General features: G+C 41.4%; 1 protein-coding gene across 1 annotated transcript; it reads right to left on the bottom strand.

The window, feature by feature from the left end:
• Window positions 1-761: 761 nt before the first annotated feature.
• On the bottom strand, window positions 762-23,902 carry rbm38 (RNA binding motif protein 38). The gene is made up of 4 exons (XM_040007974.1): window positions 23,339-23,902; window positions 21,754-21,877; window positions 18,466-18,520; window positions 762-3,397 (listed from the first exon to the last, which is right to left on the bottom strand). Exons 1-4 carry the CDS (start codon window positions 23,558-23,560, stop codon window positions 3,046-3,048), a joined length of 753 nt encoding a protein of 250 aa, XP_039863908.1. The 5' UTR covers window positions 23,561-23,902; the 3' UTR covers window positions 762-3,045.
• Between the last annotated feature and the right edge of the window lie 486 nt (window positions 23,903-24,388).

Genomic DNA, 24,388 nt, shown 5'->3' with positions numbered 1-24,388 from the left:
GTGTGCGTGAGAGTGAGTGTGTGCCTTTGTGTGCGCCTGCGCCTGTACGTTTGGGTGTATTTGCAAGTGAGTGCGTTTATGTGTGTACGTGTGCGACCGAGATCGCACATACAGTACTTTTTATTTCGTTTTACCGCTCTCATGTTTCGTAACCATTGATTGTGCTCAGTTTTTGTCCCCAATTTTTAAGACATTACCATTTCTCCTCCCCCTTCACTGTGCTATTTGGTATGATATTCATTTTTACATAAACCATCTGCTTTTTTGTTCTGAATCAGCGCAATCCAAAGCAAATGTTGTATCCCAGACTTCAAGAGTAGGTCTGCTGATCGGCTGTGCGAGTTTTACATTGAGTCTCCTTTTATTATTTGATCCTTAACTGGGAGCACAAAGCGTTTCAATAAGAATTTCAATGAAAATAAACATAAAAAAAAAACTTGATACGAGGGTCGGCTCATCTTTGCTTTTTTCGTCTTTAAATGTTATGAATGCAATTTAAATGAATGCAAGAGGAAGTGTGAGTTGTAATAAATAATCTTGGCCAGAAGAGGGCATAAAGAGCACATGGGATAATCTCACATCTAAAATTAGACTCAGCCGAATGACTTCTGGCCGAAATCATAAACTACGAACATTCAAAGTGGGCTCTCGTTTTGTGTGGGTGTGGCTTGAGTGACATATTGCTTTAGATTAAGGGAGTGTCTTTTGGGTAAGACAGGATCAACCCCACATCAGGACTATTGCTTGAGTTTGATAAGAAACATGGTTAAAGCTTTTATTGTAGATTACAGCTGATAAACTACAGTATTTACAGACTCAACCTTTTTCAGAGATTTGACACTTTATTAAGCCGCATCACTACAGTGAGCAGTCCCTTCTTTAAGAAGAACTGCTGCACACACAACATACTAAATCCTGCTGCTGGAGTGATAAAAGGAAACCCCCCAATTTAACATTTAATCTAAATAAATCCATCCATCCTCTAGAGTTGTCCTCGCTGTCATGGAATGAGAGGTGGGGTACTCCATGGAGCTGAGTTAGCTTACTGTTTATAGATGGAGAATTATGTATGGATATTTTCTTAAGAATGTCAAGTCAATGTCTTCAAAAAAGGGCACTGATATGTCATTGATATGTCTCTTTGAGAATATTATTTTATTATTTTTCTTTTGCAATGGCAAAGAATGCCACCAAATATTCCTTGATCCTGGATTTACCTCCTGATCACCTTCAAGTCAAGACCCACCTCTTGTAAAATATAATTCTCTTACTGTAATTCTTACATTGCTTTTTAAAAAGGTTATTTTCAGAGTAAACATACCAGATCCACAACCTCCTTGACCACCTTAATAGTATCAATCATTAACAATACAGCAAATCATACAAGTCAAAGTTTAGTGAAGTAAAAGTCAGAAATTCCTCTTTGCTTTCTCGACTGAAGTCACATTATATTAATTTTATTACATGTTTTCTGCTCTGTGTGCCACAGTTTGAGAACCACTGGTTTTTTGGATCATTAAACAAAACACATCAGTGCTGTGCAGTAAATATAAAGTAAATGCTTAGTTTAACACTGAGAACCAAAGAAGGAGAAAAAGGCAGGCTTTCTTGAGGCCAAATGTAGCTAAACAAGCAAGACATAATGTGTTGTTTAGTGGCTCTACTGGCTGTGATTGGCTGGTCAAGGTTGATGATTTTTCATTGTAAGAAAGGTAATTAACATATTTGTAAAATCTATTGCCTTCAGCGGGTTTCCAGTTCACCAGTGTAAAGCAGCTCAATGACATAATGAAATGTAAATTTTCCATGCTGCTGGTGTATGTACTGTCCAGAAGTACTCAGATTTGACCTGCTTAAGAAAAAGATAGCACATCTCATTTAGAAATATTCATTTTATTTTTGCATATTTGTTTAAGATGTGATGTATGGCTTGTTTTAAGACTACTAAGATGATGCGGCGGCACCAGGAAACTGCAGTATCACGACTAAAGAATCTCTCTGATTTCTGCATTCGAGGAAAAAACAAAAACAAAGAAACAACTCTGATCAGTACAAGAGGCTAGAAAAGAAGCTCAGACCTGACACCAGCATATACTGCATTATACCGTATGTCTCTCACTCGCTGACACTCACAGAGACCAAACATGGACATACACACACTTTTGGACATCCACATCCAAATACATTTACCTGATCTGTATTGACACCTAAGTAACTGAATAAAGACAGACTCCGAAGATGCTTTTGCTGCAAAAGTTGAGAAAACCTACAAAGCAGCTACAGGAACTTCATGTGATGGCTAATATGCTTGAAGTGTTAAGAAAGTCGATCTCAGAGTGACAATCTAGCAGTAGCATTACACAAAAATATTACACCAGTGTTGTCTACCTTATTAATGTTCCACCTCTGTCATTAATATTGCATATTCTGTGGTAATTACTACATAACAAATTGCCAGCAGTGGAGAAAACGAACAAAAGGGAACACAATAAACATTTTGTTTGTTTCACATGTGAGACTAATAAAAATGACAAAATGAACTAAGTACAGAGACAGATCTCTAAGGCCATAGACAGAAAGTTAACCTTGAAGAGGAGGTAATTGGAGCTGTGTTTCTGAAGGAGGAACTGACTCCCAGCTTGGCTAGAGCCCAGCATTCAGCTCAGGACCTTTGGAAAAACTGCAGCCACAGCATCATGTCAAACATATTTTCTCGTTGTCTTTACCCCGAAGTCAGACTGCCTCCGAACTCAGCAGCAAGAGAAACATCCAGAAAATTACCAGTCGTCTAATTCCAGTCTCTGAGTGCTGCCACTGATGAAAAACATTCAGAGTGTATGCTGATGACAATAGTAATAGAACGTTTTCTTTAACTATTACAACAACAATAATAATAAAAAAACAGGAACTAGAGTGCTCTTGAGAAGCCCTTTTGATTATATCACACTCTCTTCCACTTCTAGTCTCATCCTGATGATGTCACGAGTCAACAGTCACGCTGTTTCGAATCATCAAGTCAGCAGCTGCAGCCATGCTCAGAGCTGCTCACTGCATGCGGTCTGGCTGGTGCAGAGGGTAGTGGAGGAAGGCCTGCGGTGCAGCAGACACAGCAGTGAGTGCAGCTAGGGGAGGATGGATGGCAGCCGGAGGGGTTGGTGATGCTGTGATAGTGGGCGCTGGCGTACTGGGGGAGAAGGTGTAGCTGAGGTAGCCAGCGGAGGGTGACGGCGATGGGGTGTAGGGGTACTGCTCCAGTCCTGTGGAGGCATAGGGCGTGTAGGTGGGGCTGTAGTCTAGGTAAGGGGAGGTGAGTGCCGCTGCTGTCGGGCTGAGGTGAGAATGGAGCAGCAGGCTGGGCTGGAGGAACGTCTGGGGGTAGACGTACTGCTGAGTGAGCCTGGAGGGACACAGAAACACATGTTTGGTTAGCAAATATTAAGTAATTCATTATCTGGTTTTTACAAAACGGTAATTAAATGAGTAATTATTGCAACTCTATTACCATTTCAATTATTTATCATATAAATATTAATTTTTTAGTCAAGAAATCAATTACCATATTGTTCTATAGTAAAAACAGAAATATACACTTAATATGCTTAACACTAAAGCACACATAATAAAATAAATGTGGGACTTCTCATTTTTAATGTGTTTATATATAAACATATAATATGTTACACACATTTTCTCATGAGCTTTCAGTAAATTCTTTAAACTCAATCACTGAAATCATTAAAAAAAATTACACTGACTGAAGCACAACTGTTACAAGGATAGGTCTGTAGGACTTTGTTGAAAATTGTCATATCATTTGTAAATGTAACCGATGAGTCTTTATTTATTGTTTCATTATCGTTTATTGTTAAGATCACTCATACCTGTTTAACAGCACCTTTTGGGGTTTAAGAGTTTTGGGGAACTCTTTGGGAGTCATGTGAAAAAGCAAGTTTACACGGGCATATGGAATTTTGCAGCCTTACTGCTTTCATAGTAGATAAGAGGGAGAGTATGGGCCAGGTGCTTGTAATTAAGTGCATTTGATCAATAAATCAATCATCAATAAATGTGAGAAACTCTTCAAAAGCAGAATTTTGGGTAGTTTGCTAGTCTGCAGCATTCAGCTGTATGTCAACCAAATGCCACAATCTTCCCAGGAGTGGATGTCCCATCAAATTCACTCCAAAGTCTGACGATACAGTGCAGTCAGTCAGGCTCTACATGCACCGGTTAGCATGTTAAATGTTAAAGTTAATGATAGCACAATCAGATAAAGACTGAATAAGTATTATTTGTTTGACTGACTCTGCCAAGAGAAAGCCTCTTCTCCACCTAAAGTACACGGCAGCAAAGTTGCTTCTGAACAAAGCACAAGAGTTTTGGAAAGACAAGACCAAAGTGAAGATGTTTGGCCATAATGCACACCACCATATTTGAAGCAAACCAAACACAGCATATCAGCACCGCCCTGTGTTCATATCAACACCTCATTTCAACTGTCAAGCACACCACGGTGGTGGTGGGGGTGATGGTTTGGGTTGTTTGCACCCACAGCACCTGTACACCTCGTTGTCATTGAGTCGAACACGATCTCTTCTGTATACCGAAGTATTCTAGACTCAAATGTAGGATCATCTGCCTGAAAGCTAAAGCTTGGTCCAAATTGGGTCATACAACAGGACAATGATCCCAAACACTGGCAAATCTACAACAGCATGGCTGAAAAAGAAAAGAATCAATGGCCCAGTGAAAGCTCATATCTCAGCCTGGTTAAAATGCTGAGGCAGGACATTAAGCGAGCTTTTAATACCCATGAAAATCAAAGAACTGAACCAATGATGTAAAGAAAAGTGGGCCAAAACTCCTTGACAGTCATGTGAGAGACTGCTAAATGTGTTCATGCAAGCTATTGAATCGTGGGTTGTATTTCATTTTTCACAGAACTTGTCTTGTAATAACGTTCTTTCTTTGAGGACTTTTCCTCTGTTTGCATTCACAATGCCAACGGTAGAAACTCAGGGTTTCCTCTGTACGCCACAGTAGGTGCTAGAAAAGAAACTTAAATGACATTTTAAGAACTATCGTCCTCAGTTTCTGCGTTGGAAATTATAATTATTGCGGCTTCTACTGTAAATCAGTTGATATTAGCATGTTAGCATGCTAAAATGCTAAACCTTGCTAATGCTAAAAATTAAATAATCCAGCATGTTTTTCATTGCTACTGTAAACACATTAGCATCACGTACTACAAACACATGCTAACTTATGTAATTTGTATGCAAGTCAGTGTGTGGTCTGACATGTAGCTTTGCTTGGCATTAAGTCTTATTTATTATATCTTTTTAAATGTATATCCTACAAGTTGCACTTGATGTTAGTGGAGATGTCTCAAATTAGCCTATAACGTTATAGTTTCTGGGCCTTTTCTGCCAATTTTAAAACCTTTTTTCATGCAACAAACAAACAAACATACAAATAACCAAAAAAACCATTAAGATATAGAGAAAAACAATAAAAATAATGTAGGTCAGTACATGTTTTGTATGGGCAGAGTGGTTAGCAAAGACAAAAGATGAAGCTGAAATTCCTCTTGAGACTTAAAAGATTGTCGTAAAAATCACACACACAGGCCTGACAACATCCATTTCTGTCTGAATATCCAATGGCAACATCAGGGAAATATGTGTGCAGAGCTGCCACTCTGTATATCACTGAGAGGTCTGATTTTTAAAGCGATGGTAATACGAGATGCTCTACGTTCACAGTTTCTTTAGCGAATGCTCATTTTCTCTATACCCCAAATACTGAGTCCTACAAAAGGTTCTCCTCCTCCTTAAAAAGCAATTATCAGTTCTGCTCCCTTAAAATAGATCGCCTCCCTTGTGTTTAAGTTTAATTAGCACACTGCCTGAAAAAGGTTTTAAAAAAAAAAAGACGCTTTGATCCTAATGAAACATTTAGGTAAGAAACACTAAATTGCAATAAACTATTCTTATCGGGATTGGCTTATGTTTCAAAAAATCTGTTTTGCTTCCAAAATATGATTTCTGGATTTGACACCTGCGCACACACACACACACACACACACACACACACACACACACACGCTGCCACAATAGATGCATGGTATGAGATTGTCTGCACTTGGAGCCACAACAATAATGAGAGAAAAAAGCGCTCCACTGTCCTCTTGTATTCAATCATGTCCTTGCCTGAGGCTGCCCACTTAACCTGAACATCCTCAGTTACATCTGGCAAAAGCAACAGCGATCATATCAAAGGAACTAGGTTATGCTACGCTGCTTAAGTAAAAACAACAGAACATGACAGTGTTTAACACTACAGCCTGCAGTCAGAGTCATTAACCTGACAGTAACCTTGTCACTGCGTCTGAGCAGGTGATCGGAGCAGTGAGAGGCGGTCTGCCGCTGCTCCTGCTTACCCCTAAACAGAGAGAGCGAGCAAGGATCAGGTGTGATTACACAACAAACACTGAGCCTGCACACAGCCACTGTGCTGTATACACAACACACAGACACACGCCAGTATGTGCAGGATAGCTGCCAGTATAAATACAGCATCCATATATTCATTTTAAGCATTAATCAAATTGAACTCTTCTTTTGAATTTATTTTAACTTATCGTGCCCTCTGATTGGTCATGCTAAACAAAATCCACAAACCTGTTTCCCGCGCATCACCAGAGCTCTAATGCTAGATAGCTGCAGGCTTAGTCTGATTGGCTGGTGTAGGCAATAGAAAGAAAATTTGATATTTTTTTTTCAACTACTGCTGATTCATGATTTCTGAAAGTTGTTTTTGTTTTTTTATTTAACTAGTTGTGCGGCTGAACTGGACAAAAGGACCAAAAGAAAAACGATGGGTAAATAAAATACCACTAAAGGCAGTATAAGTGAAACTGATTCTGAGGTCTGTAATTCAGTTGCTTCTTGAGACTACGAGACTGTCCATGACCATTTTCATGGTTTTGGGTTTGTTAGTTTTCCATCCTTCCCTCCCTTATTATTAGTCTCACCTGCGCTGTCTTTCACGGGTATTTCAAATTAACCAGCCACCCTCTTCAGTGTATATCCTTCCTGTGTTCCACCTGTGGCTTTTCAGATTTCCTGTGGGGTTTTGGGTTGTTTTTTTCTTTTCTTGTGTTCATTGGTACTTTCCCACAGATGACCTTTTGCCAGTTTTTGGACCTTGCCTTTGCTGTTTGTCCTCAAGGCCACTGCCTGTTTTTGAAGTTGGTCTTTTGGCTTTTATTCCTGCTTCCTGGTGTCATGCATACACATGCACTGTTAAAACATTAACCACAAAAATGTGGGATATTTTCTTATCAGGTGTATTTATAAATTGCAAATGTGTGACTCCTCTACTCTGTTGCTTCTTTAAAACCCCTGAAAACCATTCCTTTTCTTCTATAATATTAAAAACTCATTACTAAATTAAAAAGAAAAAAATGAGTTTATAATTTATTAAATATCATTAAAGTTTGATTTGAGTCTTACAAAATTCTGATTTGGTAACTTTTTACAAACTTTACTCAATTTAAAAAAAAGAAGTTCTGGCTGGCACGACGAAGATCATCTTCTGCACGGTTTCAACAACATATAAAGTCAAAACAAAGCTGAAGCTAGCAGCATCCTGCCTCCTCGACCCCTCTCTATCCCATCTCGTATCCCCCCGGAGCAGAAGTGCAGTGTCATTCCCACGGCTGTGTGCCGCTGCCTGCCTGCACCGGCCTGACTGATCCAATGTGACAGTGGCATCGTACGAGTGGGAGCTGTGCCTCGCCTCTCTTCTCCCCGTGCCTGGCATCATCGCATCACTGTCAAACACACATTTATACATGCGCACGAACACGCACAAACTCAAAGGGGATGTAGACAAACTCTAAATTACAGCGCACACATTGAATCACACAGTTGAATACGCCACATCTCGAAGAAGTGAACACGCAGGAAACGTAATATATGCACACACTTAACAGGTTGTGTGTAGTTAGTTAAGCAGCTTAGAAGAGTGTGTGTGTCGTGGGGGGGGGGGGGGGGGGTTCAAGCATGGCAGGACTAATTGGCGCAGCTGCATGGGTGTGCACTCACTAACAGACCCATGAGAGCAGAATAACCTCCACCGACTCTGCTCTCCCTCCCCTCTCTGGGTTCGCTCCCTCACAGCCATCTTTCATGTCTGCACTCCCCCTCACTGTCCTTTCTCAAAACCAGGCAGCGCCATGAAAGAGAGAGGATGCACTGACCAAAGAGAATAAAAACCCAAACATCCATAAAGGGGTTTATTTGTTTTTTGGGTTTTTTTTTGTTGTTGCTGAGGTTCAAGGTCGGGACTCCTTAGACGAGGAACGAGCGATGCTGAGAGGTGAAGGATCAGCCATCATATCCCTCATGCCTTAGGACAGCCTCGCTTATAATAGTACAGATGAGAGAAGTGAGGAGAGTGAGTCAGTCAAAGACACAAACACACACTCATGGAGAGGCACACGCATGACCCTCCGTCCTCTGTCGATAAACACACACGCAGCTCGAGGGGGGGTGAGTGATAGAAAGGCCAACATCAGCGCCGGACACTCAGCTCACATGTCAGCAAGCAAGCAAGACATTTAAATCTGATTCATTCAAATAAGGCTGACACGGAGAAGAAAATGTCAAAAAAAGGAAACGTCTCCTGACTTCAACCCATCTCACGCCTGAGTTTTAATCCAGCACATGTCAGTCTAATGAACGCCATCTCACTTCCATCTGACGTTCACTTGTTGCACGAATAAAAAAACATTCAAAATATCCTGTTCCGGACCTGCATTTATATACTTTAACGGCTTTAACTTTTTCCAGGTTTAAAGCTTTCATTTGAAGTTATTTGTCAGTTTCCTAATGACATCAAATATAATCATCAAGTAAATAAGGAGCTTTCAGGTCACCGTTTGCTTTTGATTTCAAGATTTCAAAGGATGTTACATCAGGGTTTTTTTGCCTTCAAGCCACGGCTTCTTTCAAAGTAAGCCCAAATTCATCCATAAAGAAAAGAAAATGTTCAGAACTGTCAAAATGATGTAAAAATTTTACTTCAAACACACATCCAATGAATTGTTCAGAATTTTAATGTGAATGTACCCATTTGTAAGGGTTATAAAGCAGATATCGAAGATATTTAACTCAAAATACATGTTTATAACTTTTCCTTTATAGATTACTCTGTGTTGATACATGTAGCTGGTTCTCAGTGTAATACTGAGAAAACCTGTTATGAATGAAACTGCTCGCTGTTAAGTTATGTGTAGTCCCTAATCTTGCTTCCTCAGGCCAGTGTCTGCAGATGTGTGCACATAAAGTGATTGACATTCATCATGTTGATAAATGAAAGAGTACAGACCATTTGTGGTTGCTCTCTAATGTTGACACAGAGCTAAAATGAACTGTGGAGACACACTTAAGCAACTGTTGACAATCATATTCAGGTAGGCCGTGGAAGTAAAGCTTTTAACCTATGTGGCCGATGTGTGCCGAGAAAAAATCCCCAGCAGCAGCAGCAGCAGCCTGAACCGTTGATACAAGGCAGCATGGATCCATGACTCTACCTTCTGAATGTGACAGCAGAAACTGAGATTCATCAGACCAGGAAGCATTTTTTCCATTCTAGCTGACAGGAGCAGCACATGGTATGGTCTTCTGCAGCTTCATGTGCAGTTCACTCAAGAGATGGTCTTCTGCACACTTTGGTTACAGTGCTTGTTTATTTGAGTTACTGTCCAGAGATGTGGCCATTTTCCTCTGACATCTAGCATCAACAAGGGATTTTTTAGCTGGAGAACTGCCGCTCACTGGATATTTTCTCTTTTTCAGAAAAACCTAAAGATGTTTGTGTAGGAAAATACCCGCAGATCAGCAGTTTGTGAAATACTCAGACCATCCTGTCTGTCGCTAGCAACCTTTGTCATTCTGATGCTCAGATTGAACTTGAGCATGTCGTCTCTTCATAGCCGCATGGCTAAATGCACTGAGCACATGATTGGCTGATTAGATATTTGCGTTAATGAGCAGTTAAATGGGTATACCTAATGAAGTGAGCGTATTTTGAATATTTTAAATAGTTGTTTATAGCAGCTGGAGCTTCACAAGCATAATTGGGAACTTCACTGAGAACAACGTTTGCTATTTTTCTGCTTTTTCTGCTCTGATTAAGACTTAAACCAATAGTTAGTTTCCTCAATTTCCTAGAATAACCTTCTGGGTGAGTACAATCCCCATTAAAGTCTTCACAGTGGTTTGTTTTAAATTGTTTGCATGTTCAGTTTACCCCTATGTAAACCACAGAGAAGCAGCAAATCCTCACAACTAAGTGGAAGTAATTTACAATGAATCAATATCAGTGGATGGCTAATCAGTTAATTGTCTGACGGTGGCAGCTGCAGCTCTGAGCAGTCATAGGATTACTTTACATGATGCAAACACGAGACATGCCTTTCTCTTGTCACATTTCTGGCAGGTTGGCAGGTCTTTGCTGTGAGGCGCCTGCAGGAACACAGAAGTGTTGATTTAGCCTGAAATGCAAAGTCACTGCTCATTAAAAACTGGCCTCGATCTATATTTTATGCACTTTATTTGTCAGCATCAAGGCATCAGTGGGAGACAGAGGATGGGAAGATGACTTTAGTACTTAAATGCACATCAGAAAAAAAAAAAAAAACATAACCCGATGTGGAAGAAGTGGAAAAAGATGCAATCAGAGATCAAAATGTGTCATCTTTTAACAGACGACTGTGCTCTGTGTGCTCTGAAAAGCTTGCAACACCATCTCTTTACATTTTTTGTTAAATGAGGCTTTTCATCCAACAGAGGTGTCGCTCCTAATTGGGTCCCTGGGTAAGAAAAATATCCACCTGAGGGTTCGCCGTCTACCTAAACCCCCCGTCAGAGAAAGAGTGATGACTGCAGACTGAGAGGAAAGAGAAAGAAGGATTATTTAAAGGGGGAAGAAGACAAGAGGAAGAATGGGAAAAGAAAATCAGACAGGGAGAGATACGGAGTTACGGATGTGAACATATTAAACAAGTCGACACGTCGGCGCCTGCTGAGGCCGTTCACTGATTTCCTGATGTTTCGTTGAGGAGCGTTTTATAATAAACGCACATCACACAACCCTGAAGCTTCACTGAACCCAGCCACAACTTCATCCACCCACAGGTGTGCTTTATGTCTATCACCCCCTCCTCCCATCCTCTACTGCTCTGTTCCACTGCTTCAACAGGAAGTCCCCCCTCCCTTCCCCCACGCCTCCACCTTAAATAGACTCACCGCACATCCATCTCCCTCACCCTCCTTTATTTTCACTTAAAAGAAATTAAAGAGCAGAAAAAAAAAAAAAATCTCACTTCTGCCAAGCAACCGCATCGACGTTGCTGCAGCTTCTGGGTGCTGAAGGCAGACAGCAGGCGGCTATGGGCGACAGACGCCTGCCCTCCTCCCTCATATGAGAACATGCTCCCCCACAGCCCTCCATCCTAACTCAGCTGTACCTCAAAGCCACATTTGGCATCAGTCTGTCCTCTGTCCTCTAAAAACTTAAAGCAAATATGCCAAAGCAGCAGACAGCGAGTTGCGCTTTGTTTGAGTTTATTTTTGATATTTGCTGTTTACTGTGTGAGTTTGTGTGAGCAGACAAAGGAAGAAAGCCCACTGGGAGCCCCACAGTGATGATGGTGAAGTGGGAACAGGGGGCAGCAAAAGGCATGGGGATATATTTAGACGAATCTTATGTCTAGTAGTTTGACGTTTGGGAAAAACATGTTTGTTTGCTTTTCTCGCACTGAGTTAGATGAGAAGAATTTCATATCTTGTCCCTTAAATATGAAATGACGGCCAGCCGCTGATTAACTTTAAAATTCACCCACTAGCTCCTCTAAAGCTCGTAATTATCATGCTAGAACTTGTTTAAATTACTGCTCTGAGCCAAGAAATAGTCTGATTTGAAACACACCTGGTAGGTTTTTATCACTGGAATGGAGCTGTCATTCTGGCACATAGATCCTTGTTTTTGCTTTTACAGAATTTTTAATTAGTGACATTTAAAAGTGCTTATAGGTGGACTTTGTTGACAAACCCCCACTTACCACTTAAAATGATAAGAATAACCTTTCTGCTAAAGGAATATGCATAATTTCTTATCACTGAAGCCTCCTTGACTCACTGGTTATTTGTTTTAATAAATCACAATAATTCACCATTTTTTTCAAATTCTAATGAAAGTGCAGTCAAAAATAAATTATAAACTACATTTTATCACAATTACAATCAAAGTTGGAGCAGATTTGTCTGTTGCACAAGCATGAGCGCAAAACATTTGAAAATCTTCTATTGTCCAATTTTGGTGAATTGTGGTCTCAGTTTCCAGTTCTTAGCTGATGAGCTAGCTGACTTGGTGATATGCATTTAAAGATTCTCTCCTGCCTTCCCATCAGCTTGAAGCTGTCTGGCCATTCTCCTCTGACCTCTTTCATCAACAAGACATTTTCACCCAGAGAACTGGTGCTCACTGGATATATTTTCTCTTTTTTTGGACCATTCTCTGTAAACCCTGGAGATGTTTGTGTGGTAAAATCCCAGCAGATCAGCAGTTTCTGAAATACTCAGAGCAGCCTGTCTGACACCAACCAATATGCCACGTTCAAAGTCACTTAAATAACCTTTGTTTTTTTCTCATTTTGATCCAATGTTTGAACTTCAAGCAGCTTGTCTTGTCCATGTCTACTTGCCTTAATGCACCGATTCGCTGCCATATGATTGGCTGATTATCAACTAGTTGAATGGGTGGAACTAACAAAGTGTATATTTGCATACACAAATGCAAAAATGCAGAATAAAAAAAGAAACTGTGACAACGGCAACATCTTACACACAAAAAAAAGATCCCAATCAGTTCAATAAATTTAAATATGAAGATCATTAGTTAGGGAAAACAAGTCCTAGATTTATAATCAGAGAGAAAAGACACCCTCAGTTAAAGTGAAAAATGGTGAATGCCCAACTATCTTGTGATTAAAGACTGGAAAAGCTACTGTTCTTTCTCAACAGCATGACCCTGTTTAAACTTTGGACTATTTCTTTTAGTTGAGCCTAAAATAAAAGTCCTTCATGCAGCCAAGAAATGTTTGAAACTGACTGCAGTCATACTGATCATGTCACAGACACATCGAGCCTCGGAGCACAGAGATCTGAGCTGGGACAGATGTGCCCTTTGCACGTAAGAAACTGAAAAATCTAGACATTACTCAGGCTGCAAGGTTTATTTATCCCCAGTTTAAACATGTAATTTCTGTCAAATCTGCACTCCAGATTAAACAACTTCTCTCACATTTGTTTAAAGAGTCAATATTAGCTCAAGTCTCCTTCTGTCTGCTTGTTTCACTGTGGTGGATTCAGAACAGTAGCAGTGGTATCCTACATTCATCAGAACGCCCTCCTCAAACAGCAGATTTGATTTCTTATCTGCACCAAAGAGATAAAAATCGACGTTAGCGGTAATAGCAGTAATTCAAAAATAGACAGTTTCCTGTTGAGAAAAAGGCAGTAACCTGCAGCTGTGGTGCACTGAGACCTCCTGAGGTTAACGCTGTGGCAGACACTGGTATTGCTTCTTCTTTTGCAACAGATTTTTCCCTAAACACACCCTCGAACAATGAAACTCAACTTTGTTTACAAGACACATCATGAACTGATGGTAATATGGCTTCGAAGTAGGCAGTGTTGGAGAGGAAAAACCAGAGGGGAATGCTCAAAACGAATGTATTTGTTTCACTTTTTTTCAGCACTGACATGCACACAGTTGTTGCACACATGAGATTAAAAAAACCTGCGTGGTTGAAATCAAAGCAGAACAGGCTGAGATATCTTAAACCAAACCAACAATATTAGTCAGAAATTAGTCATCTTTGTCAGCTATGACACAAAAACAGCCCAGCATTTGCTAGTTTCAGTTCTCAATTGTGACAATTTGCTTTTTTTTTTAATAGCAACTCTTCAAAATAAAAGCCCACTCAGTAGTTTTCATTGATCTGATGTTTGGGAAGCTGGAGTATCATCCGGTCGTCGGTTTGAGTATACCCTCATTCAAATCTAATGCTTTAAATAGAAAAAAACTATAAAATATAAGCGGCTCATAGCAGGTCTTAAAATTAGTAAATACAATCTAAGATTAACTGTAAAATATTAAATATTAAACTGCTATTATATGACATAATGTGAAAAACTAAGTACACCCTTACTGGTTTCATAGCAATTACAAGACGGACGTAAGAGCGGCTTAACAATTTGACAGTCTGGAGTGTTCAGATGTGCGTTAACACAATGCCAAGGAGTAAAGGCATCATCAGTGATCTTAAAGAAGCAGTTGTTGCTGCCCTCTAAAAGTCCATCATTCTACAGCGGAAAAGATTATTCACAAGTGGCAAACATTCAAGGCTGCTGCCAGTTTTCCAGGGTCTGGACATTCCAGCAAATTCGCCATCTCTATTAAAGCAAAGGTTTAGGCAATTTGCTGGTCTGGAGCATTCAGATGTGTGTTAACATAATGTGCCAATAATCTTCCCAGGAGTGAACGTAACAACAAATCCAACTGTGAAATGCTCAGGGAAACTGCAAAAAAACTAAGAGTTACATCTCAGACTCTACATGCCTCAGTCATGCCTGGCGAAAGTCCATTTTCTCTATATAGAATCTGGGAACACAGCTTAGGTTTTCAAAGTTGAATCGGAAAACAACACAAGAGGAACAATGTCATTTGAACAGACGAGACCAAAGATGCCATGATGCACACTGTCACATTTAGAGACCGGGGGGGATCTTGGCTTGTTATGCAGCCACAGGACTTGTGAACATTTCAGCCACCTTTCAGTTGACCATGAACTCTTGTATGGTATCCTAGAGTCAAACGTGAGGGCATCTGTTCAACACCTAAACATTGGTCTGTGTGATGGCGACAGGAAAATGATCCCAAACACACCAAAAACTCTAGAAGAGCCCAGTCAAAGTCTGCAAACCTCCATAAAGTGATGCAACAGACAGTTATTGCTGATAAAGGTGGCTCTATCTATTTAATCATGGAGTGCTTTGTTTGTTTTTCACACACTGCTTCTGCATTTTTGGTTTAGTTTGTGTTGAATAAATAATGACACAATCTAGTATGACATGTTGTTGTTCTTCACAGGCTGCACTTACCTAATTTTAAGAGATGCCAAGGGCCAGATGATGTTTTATGTCCTGATATGTAAGATGACTTTACCTTGACTGTGTTTTATCATTTTACACCACAGTGTAAAATAAAAAGTATAATTCGATAATTAGGTTTAAAATTACCTGTTGGTGGATTTTGTTAACAGACCAAACAAATGTGCTTTTTAATCCAATGTTTCAGTTCATACTGACAGAAAACAGAAAGTGTTCTTGCTTCACCTCATATGTCTCATTTATTTTCTTCACAGATGTCCCAATAGTTTCTCAGCAAATTAAACCGCTACCTGCAAAACACACGCATTACACACTGCCTGAATTTGGAGGTGTTTTAACCCTAACAAACAAAGTGCCACCTGTGGTTTGTGTTTGCCTTTGGGCTGTGCCAGGTGATGTTTTCAGCTGTTTTTCTTCAGTCTGAGGTGTCAAACTGTGACTCTTCCTGCAAGCAGAGATTAACAAAAGACTCCCTCTGCGTCAAATCTCCTCTCGCACTCTGGGAGACTTTCTATCAACCCCTCATCACTCATTCATAGACTCATCTGGGTCAGCCTCAATTCCCTCATCACTCATTCAGAAATTGAGGACTGCAATATTAATAGCACTCAGAACAGTTGAGGTTTTTAATGGACTTTTCTGTAGCCGCAGGATCGGAACTTGTCAGCCTTCAGAAAATCAGAGCGAAGAGATCATTTCCAAAATGCTACATCCTGTAAATTCCTTAAAATACCTCTAAAATATAGAAGATCCCATCGCTAAAACTTCAGATTTGTGACAGCCAAAGACCAAAATAGCAGCTATTTGATTTTGAAATGAAGCTCAAAAAGTCAATAGCAGAGCCAGACACACAAAACAAAATCAACAACTGTGACAGTTGGTAACATCTTCTCCTAAGATCACCTCCTCACCGGCGATACACCAAACATCTGAGTCAAGACTAAGTAGGTGTTGACAGAAGAAGAAGAAGAAGAGTCATCCATCCAGTCATCAACAACAACACATCAGCTGGGTTCGACCTGCACCGTCTCTCTACTGTCTGCAGCAGTCTATGATATGAGTCACCCCCCTTGTTTTACTCAGGAACTGAGTCATTAAGATTTCCTTTCTTGTTCACACTGAAACTCTGGGACACTGAATGAGAACGTCTGTCACCCGTGAATTACACAAACCCAGAAAGGTTTGATTCTTCCCAAGAAACCAGCACCAGCTCACCAGCACGATACATCTGTTGCCATTCATCTCTTTAGTAATTTGGCATTAAATCCTTTGTACTCTGATACATGAGATATTGACATACACCGTGACGTTGGAAACCAGTTGCAAAACAGGCCTTTTCCTGACTTAGTGAAAGTGTACAATATTTCATAAGAAACAACACCTCTGATCAGGTGCAGGGCTGAAGCATCAGTGTGCAAACATCCACACAGATTATAAACTACTTAAAGGGAAATTAAAGTGAAACCGAGTGTTAAAAATACTTAAAAGTGTTTAGTGCAGCTGCTGGCTGTACTTATCATACTGTATTTTCCCCATCTTTTTAACGCTTCTCCTATTCCTGTCCTGGGGTAGCATGTTTGTGTTGGTTAAAAACTCTTTCAGTAGGCAAATACCTAAATGGACACAATTGTAGTGGCATTATTTAATCATTATTTGCAAGATGTGTGAATTTTGAGAGAGTAATCTTGTCAAACATGGAAAGTTCTGTAATAATGTTTGCAGCGTTTGATTATGGTAGTTGCGCTAACTGTTGCATGTTATCTAGGGTTGTGCCACAGCGTACCATCCACAATAATTCCAGCACAATGTTTCAGCATAAAAAGTGTCATCTCATGATACCAATGGTATAGCAATGCCATAGATTAAACATCCCTAACACGCACAAAAGCAAAGCCCAGACATGTCTGAGAGGGAGAGCAGCAGTGCTTAAAAAGGGAGCTACCTAAATTTTTGGAAGTGGAAGGTGGAAGTGGAAACAGCAAACTTGTTTCAACATTTGAGGCAAACATAAACCATTAAATAAAACCAGATTATGAAGGGCTAGGGTTATGAGGACATGTTAGCGGTTTGTGTTGTGCACGCCAAAAGTAAACAACTCAACTGAGCATCGCTGGAGCGCTTGCTAGCTTCACTCCATATGACAGGAAGACCAAATAGTGTTGAGCAGTTGTGTTACACTTAAAACTTCAGGGAAAACACTGCCTAGGCTACATTTGTGCTTACATTTGACTCACGCTGTGTCACTGGATAGCGCTATAATGCTGCTGTCTTGTCACCTTGTGGCAATAAATTCACACTTCAAATAAAGGCAGTCTGTCATCAGTGTCAGAATCACGGTGGAAAAAAGGGATGCAAACTGCCCTTCATGTTGTTTGCAGTAATGAATGCTGCTGCCTACAAGCTTGCTGTATTAAATAGACACCAAACAACATAACAACACATAAAATATCTCTGCCTCCATTAACTAGAAGGCACTGGTGTTGCTATATGTAGTGATGACAGACACTTGCTTTTCTCCTACATCGAGGGTCAGCATAACAACCAAGATTAAACTTTTATTGATTGTTATGGGTATCCATATACACAGCTAACTGCAGTGAGCACAGTAAACATGTTAGCACCTGCATGTTTATAGACTCTTGTTTTTCCGGTTTCCTGCCACAGTCTCTATCTTGCAGCCAGTTGGGATCATGTTCAGGGTTTTTAAAGGGTGTTAAAAACACCACTTTCTATTACACAACTACACAGTGACTCATGAGTGGCACTACGGTGATGCAATGAGACCTCTGTGTGCACAAATGTGAGGAAGCGTGTGTGTGTGTGTGTGTGTGTGTGTGTGTGTGTGTGGAAGTGGGAGAAAAAGAAGGGATGGGGGAAGTTTGACTAAAAAGCTTGTTGCCTCAGTGAAGCCCAACTCATGCATGAGTGAAATTTGGAATTGAGCTTCTCATGGGTTTAATGGACCAGAAACAGAGAGAGAGACAACAGAAGACATCAAAAGCCAGTGCACCGATATAGAAACGGGCACAGGGTCGAATACATTCTTGAGGCGCTGCAGAGTGCCAGCGACTACCGAGACCCAAGTGCAGAAAAGGAGCGAGTGCTCACAAATGTCAAGGGCGGAGGAGTGAAATGTATTGTGTTGAGGAGGAGGAGGCAGGTAAGAGAGAGTGAGAGAGAGAGTGTTGGAAACAGTGGTATTGATTCTTCCCCGTCTTACCCATACTGCCTCTGAGCCCACGTAGGATGGACTTGCTGAACTCCAACAGAAAGACCTGCAGACAGAGACAAAGACAAAGAGAGAGGCAGCGGTAAGGCGGGATATTTTAGCTACTGGCTATACAGACAACAGAAGAGACGGGCAGACAAGGACAGAGCTGCTCTCTCCCTCTCTGTCTGTTTTTTTCTCTCTCAGAGGTTAGCATGTATACGGGAGTATCACAGGCCGACTGTTATTCCCCCAGCATACACACTCATACAAATAATGATGCACTCTATTGCTCACAAACATCTGTGACCTCCCTGCCTCCAGACTTCATCGGGAATCAGCTGAGACTGAGTAAGAAAGGAGAAACGTATCCTCCTCCTCCTCCTCTCTGCACCTCCTCTGACTTCATCTTTACATTCCTGCAGCTATTTATTCCTTCCCATTCCTCGTTTTTACTGTACTGACATGACTTCATCAGCCCTCCTCCTTCGCCAGGACAAAGAGGAGACAGGCACGCTGTTATTTGTTGCTCTTAACAGTCCCGTCCCCTTCTTGCTCTTTTTCGCCTTCTCCCCGCTCTCCTATTCTCTCGCTACTCTCGCACACAATAACAAAATACCAAGCGCTGCCATCTCCCATCAGCTGCATGCTTGGGGAGTTGCGTCGCAGCCCTCGCCCAGAAATAAGGACACACAGTCAGTTGTTGTTGGCACCGCTGTTTGTCAATCACACCTACACTCTATGGCATTTCAGCCAGCACGCTTTAACCGGAGTAGTGAGGGAGAGCTGCTGTCAAGGTCTGGTGTGCACCCAGATGTTGAAGGGGAAGCACAAAACATGTGCGGTGGTGGTTATCTCTGAAAAAGCCCAGCGGCGCAAAAGCTTGTGCGTAAACTCAAGCACACAAGGAGCGAATGTATGGTGGGAATAAGCAGCTGGCTGGGGCGACGAGCATGCCAGTGGTCGTCCATGATTTATCCAACTAATGTCACATTTAAGCATATATTTATATTTTTTGTGATTTCTCTTGTCCTCCACAAAGCTCTGGGTCAACATCCCTTTCAGTAAAATGTAAATATGTAGAGATTTGAAGCCTGCTTGAGAGCATTTGCTGCCTTTGTTCCTTCAACAACGTAGAAGGCCTTTAGCTGGTTAGAAGTACACTTACTGTAAATCAGTCTGATCCTATTCAGAATGTGCTGTTTACATGGGACACAAGAAGACTTCATATTTCAACAGTATCCAGATTTTTGATTGTCTACCTGCAGCTTTTTTACATTTCACACGTCAAACAGTGTGCTGGATTCAGTTTCTCAGTAAAGGAAACTAAAAGTAACAGTACACTTTAAGGCTTACAATTTTCTGCTTCCTTTATACTTCCCTATTATGTTTTTTTTTATTTTAATGTAGTTGCTAACTACAAGCTGTGACAGAATGAGGTAAAACCTGAATAACATGTTTATAACATGCAGTTTCCCGATCTGCCAACACGTACCCTGGACATGTGATCATAACCAGGGTCTTCATGCAAATAAGTGTTATTCCAAGCCTTCCGTGCAGACTATCACAGGCTGCGATATTCACCTTCATGATCTATCATATTCACATTATTCTTTCAGTAACGTCCGTGTTCGTCAACATCCACAGAACGGTGGCTTGTGAATGAATTTATTCAGCTGGCACCTGGTACCCAAGCATTGAGTGCCAGCTGCTTGTCTTCAGCTGGCACTCGATGCTTCGACTGATAAACAGTGTCTGCTCTTGAAGTGATGCCCAATTTATGCTTCAGCGGGAAATCTAAGTCGTAACCTACGACATAACCAAAACCTCCAACGTAGCCTGACGCGCACCTCCCGAGTAACATAACTACATGTCGTGTTGAATCAGCCCGCAGCTACTGTAATTGGCCTGTTCAGCATTGTAGATGCCTCCTGTAGATTTCTGGCTACTTTTTTCTCCAATTTTTGAAATTTTTTATTCACTGAGAGAATAACAATCATCATCTCAGTATGAGAATTAATAACCACAGCGTTGGTATAAGGACTTACGAATGTTGGCAAATTCCTGGAGAAAGATTCCTGAAAGTAACAGAATGGATATGGGGGAATGTTTGTCTCTGGGAAAAAAACAAAAAAGAGCAGAGACTGCATATGAAACACCGTCAGCCACTTACATGGGCTTCAGAAAGGTTCCCCTGTGCTACTGTCACTGACTAATTCTGCCCCCACCCCCATATAATCTAGAAAACTAAGTATTTGTTGTGGCTTACTATACTGTAAATCTCAAACATGTTATCTCTTCCACGTTGAAGTCTTTAGAAGCCACCGCCTGTCAATTTGCTACATTATATCCCTTTTTTCCACTTATCCAATTCAAGGTCAAAGGCTGTAGGAGAGGGTACATCCGAGACAGGTCGCCAGTCTGTCACAGAGCCACCACAGGGTGACAGACAACCATTCACGCCTACACTGAATCACCAATTAACCTAACATGCATATTTTGTACTGTGGGAGGATGCTGGAGAACAGAGAGATCATGCAGGCCTCAGCAGGCTGGTTGCTATGAGGTGATGGTCTTCACCTACACGCGACCATACTGTCCTCAAATTACTAAATTATATTTTTTTAAATAAGCCTAGTGATAGTGCACTGTGGAAACCTCATATACATTATTTGGTGTCATAAATCCTTAAAAAAATTCAAGAAGTTTTTAAGCCAGTAGTGAATCTCAGATGCGCAAATACAAGTGGTCCAAACTGCACTTCCACAAAGCAATATTTTCTACTTTTTTAAGCAGCAGCACTCAAAGTCATCCAGAGGTGCACGATAAGAGCCAAATTTAAATCAACTAAGATTTTTGTTTCTCGTGGTTGCAGGACTCCTGCTCTAAATAAGCATTTTTTAAAACTTTTTGTGCCATTCCCAACTTGAAACGTCAAAAAAGTCACGTCTAACCTCCACAATTTTTATCAATCTTTACCAATACAAAAGTATCGAATTTGAATTTCACACTGGCATCAGCAAATTAGTTTTTTGTTTTTTAAAAAATTTAAAAAAAACACACTTATTCAAATGAGTTTCACTTCACGTTTATTTATTGGTTGTCCTTCCCCTGCCGGTGGTTGCATGCACCAGTTGTGGGAACCACTGCTCTAAATACTCACCAAACCACCAAAACCACTCACTTAAAGCTCACCTTTTCAAACCTTCAAATAGCATTTGATTAAAAAGAAGCTCGGTGCTACCTCTTGTTCGATGAGTTTTTGAAGAAAGAAAATAGACGCAGATTAACGATGCTTACTTGACTGTGAGCTGCGAGGTTTCGCCCCCAGGTACGCCAGGTTCACATTGGCCTTCCTGCCGTCGATGATGGGGTTTGCGTCTTTGCACGCGCGCTCTGCCGCCCCCCTGTCCACCATGGTCACCTGTAGACAGCGTCACAGCATTGCACATTAATACCACTCATGTAATCTCTTAAACCGACAAAAGTGCAACGCACGAAAGCTTCTCTACAGTCTGGATGCCAGCATGAGCACTCGGATGAAGCAACACAGAGGGGTGACCCTGAGGATGCTTCTGTCCTCGTCTCCTTAATCTTTTTTTTTTCCTTTTTGTGCAGGACAGGACACTGACTCCACTACATGAAAGGAGAAATGAGTGTGTTTTAAAGCTGCCAGTGGAGCTTCAGCTGTGTTGGTGTGGGTTGAAGTGTAGGAGGCAGACTTTTTTTCTTCACCCTGGCCTGCCAAGGATGAAATGCTAGAATCTACCTTGAGGGACTGAGTTGAGGAGTGGGCAGAAAGAAACTGGGAAGGGGTGATACAGGTTAACACACACACACAGAGTGCAGTTACACCACAATGCAGAACCACAGCTGCAGGCTCCACTGCCAGTAAGTGGAACAGTGAAAGTAAAACAGCTATGCTTGCTTTCATTTTACAGCATCAGACTCTGGACTTTTATGCAAACATAAAGCAGTGGATGGTTTTTAGATCGCTGTGGTTCAAGAATTAAGACCTCTAAAAAGACGTCAGGGATGAAATGAGCACGCTGCTACCCAACTCTCAAAAAAGGGAGGGGGGGAGCTCAACACATGGCTGCTTCAGCTGATCAGCTCATTGGCTGCGCAGTAGGTAGAGATAATCTGAAGTTCAATACACATTAACTCAAAGTCACTCAGACAAACAACCAAAACCCATCCTGGCAGAGGGGGGAAGGGCTGTGAGGGAGGAAGTCAACATGAAACTGCTGCAGCCTTATCTTGCAGAGCCAACTGACATGTCACACCTCCGAGTCCAGGGACCCCCATCTCCCCACCCTACACACACACACACACACACACACACACACACTCTCTCACACACAAACACACAGACGACACAGACATCTGCCCACAGCTGCAGCAGCTTATTACCAACTCAAGTGTATCTGTGTGGGTGTGTGTGTCCTTGTTTTGTGTCTGTTCGAGCTTCCATTTGTACTTGGGGAGAGTGGAGATAATTGATGACACACTTATAAGTTATAACCTGCTTCTCATGCTTCTGGCATGTGACTGTCACCACCAGACACACTGCACATGGGTCCTGCTTGAACAAAGTGGCAGTGTGTGCAGTGTGCAAGCCCGAGACACACACATTAAAAAAATGTTCTGATGAAAAACATAAGAATAATGTAATTAACTATTAAGATAAAGTCACTTTAAACTGATTAGCAGCTACAACAGACGTGGGCTACTGTGCTTTAAGCGCCCTCCGTTTAATTAGACTGGAAGTTGCTGATAAAACCTTAATTAAACGCTCTTTTTTGCTTTGTTTATTCACTCTACATGCGTTGAGTTGCTCCCTGATTCTAGCAGAGAAAAGGCAGATGAACTTAGATTGACTCACAAAGCCGTATCCTCTGGATTTTCCCGTCTGTTTGTCCGTGATCACCACTGCCTCGTCGATGTCCCCGAAAGTCTCGAAATATTTCCGAAGTGAAGCGTCGTTGGTGTGATAAGGAAGCCCGCCGACGAAAATCTTGGTGTAAGTTGTGTCTTTTTCCATGGTGGGGTGCATTATCTCTAACGGAACCCCGACCAGCTGACCTAAAAACAGCGGTGAACTCATGCGGCTTGAAGATAAAGAAAAAAAAAACGCAGCACAAAGGAAAAAACAAAAAACACAACACGACAGTAGCGGAAACTTTACGCTCTGTGGTCACCGACAGCCTATAATAACGCCAACAGCGCGTCCATGGCTTGACTCGCAGCCCCCGGTTGCCTCACATATACCGCTTTTAGATGTGTACTTGTCTTGGACCCTCTTGTCTCCCGTCCCTGGAAAAAAAAGGCAAAGTCTCCAGGCTTGGACAGGCGGTTACATGCGCCCACTCTGTTTCTGGTCCAATAGACGAGCGGTGCGTCTTTTCCTATCCGAGCATCCCTCCTCCTGCTCCACCCTACCCCCTGCCGCCGCACACACACACACACACACACACACAGGAAACCCCCAACTTGGTCAGTGAAATGATGAAACGGAACAGCCGGATAATTTGATGTCTGCTGCTGTGGAGAAGGGGACCAAATGTCTCCAGGAAAAACCGGATCGTGTACGCGCCTGAGAATGCGTTTGACTTGAAGCTTCGGAGAAAGTTGGTGCGAGGAAAACAGTGATGAGAATGACAATTAACCAAAAATACACATAAAACCGGCAGTTTGTAAAAAACTTTGGACTTTTTCGTATGGCAAGATTCCCACAGCATGGCTTTAAGGAAGAATTATTTTGAACTAAAGTTCGCAATTAAGGTTTTAACAAAACCAGCCTCCGCGAGTGAAGCAGCCAAAAATGGTGCTACTGTATAATTTACAAGAGATAAAATACTATTAAGGAAATTTGTTCTCGATTAAGCAAATATGCCAAGTTCCTCACCCACTGCAAAAGCTCTAACTGTCCTGA

This window comes from Simochromis diagramma, unplaced genomic scaffold, assembly GCF_900408965.1.
Source record: "Simochromis diagramma unplaced genomic scaffold, fSimDia1.1 OVJJ01000545.1, whole genome shotgun sequence".
In the NCBI taxonomy this organism is placed as follows: Eukaryota; Metazoa; Chordata; class Actinopteri; order Cichliformes; family Cichlidae; genus Simochromis; species Simochromis diagramma.
The sequence above is the reverse complement of the archived record's forward strand: the minus strand, read 5'-3'. Positions and strand labels throughout refer to the sequence as shown.

Bases quoted from the DNA above. Each gene is read 5' to 3' on its own strand.
- rbm38 (XM_040007974.1), bottom strand. From the start codon at position 23,560: ATGAGTTCACCGCTGTTTTTAGGTCAGCTGGTCGGGGTTCCGTTAGAG. The intron at 21,878-23,338 runs GTGAGTCAATCT...CGCTGTCTACAG, and splicing joins AATCCAGAGGATACGGCTTT to GTGACCATGGTGGACAGGGG. The intron at 3,398-18,465 runs GTAAGACGGGGA...GTGTCCCTCCAG, and splicing joins TGGGCTCAGAGGCAGTATGG to GCTCACTCAGCAGTACGTCT.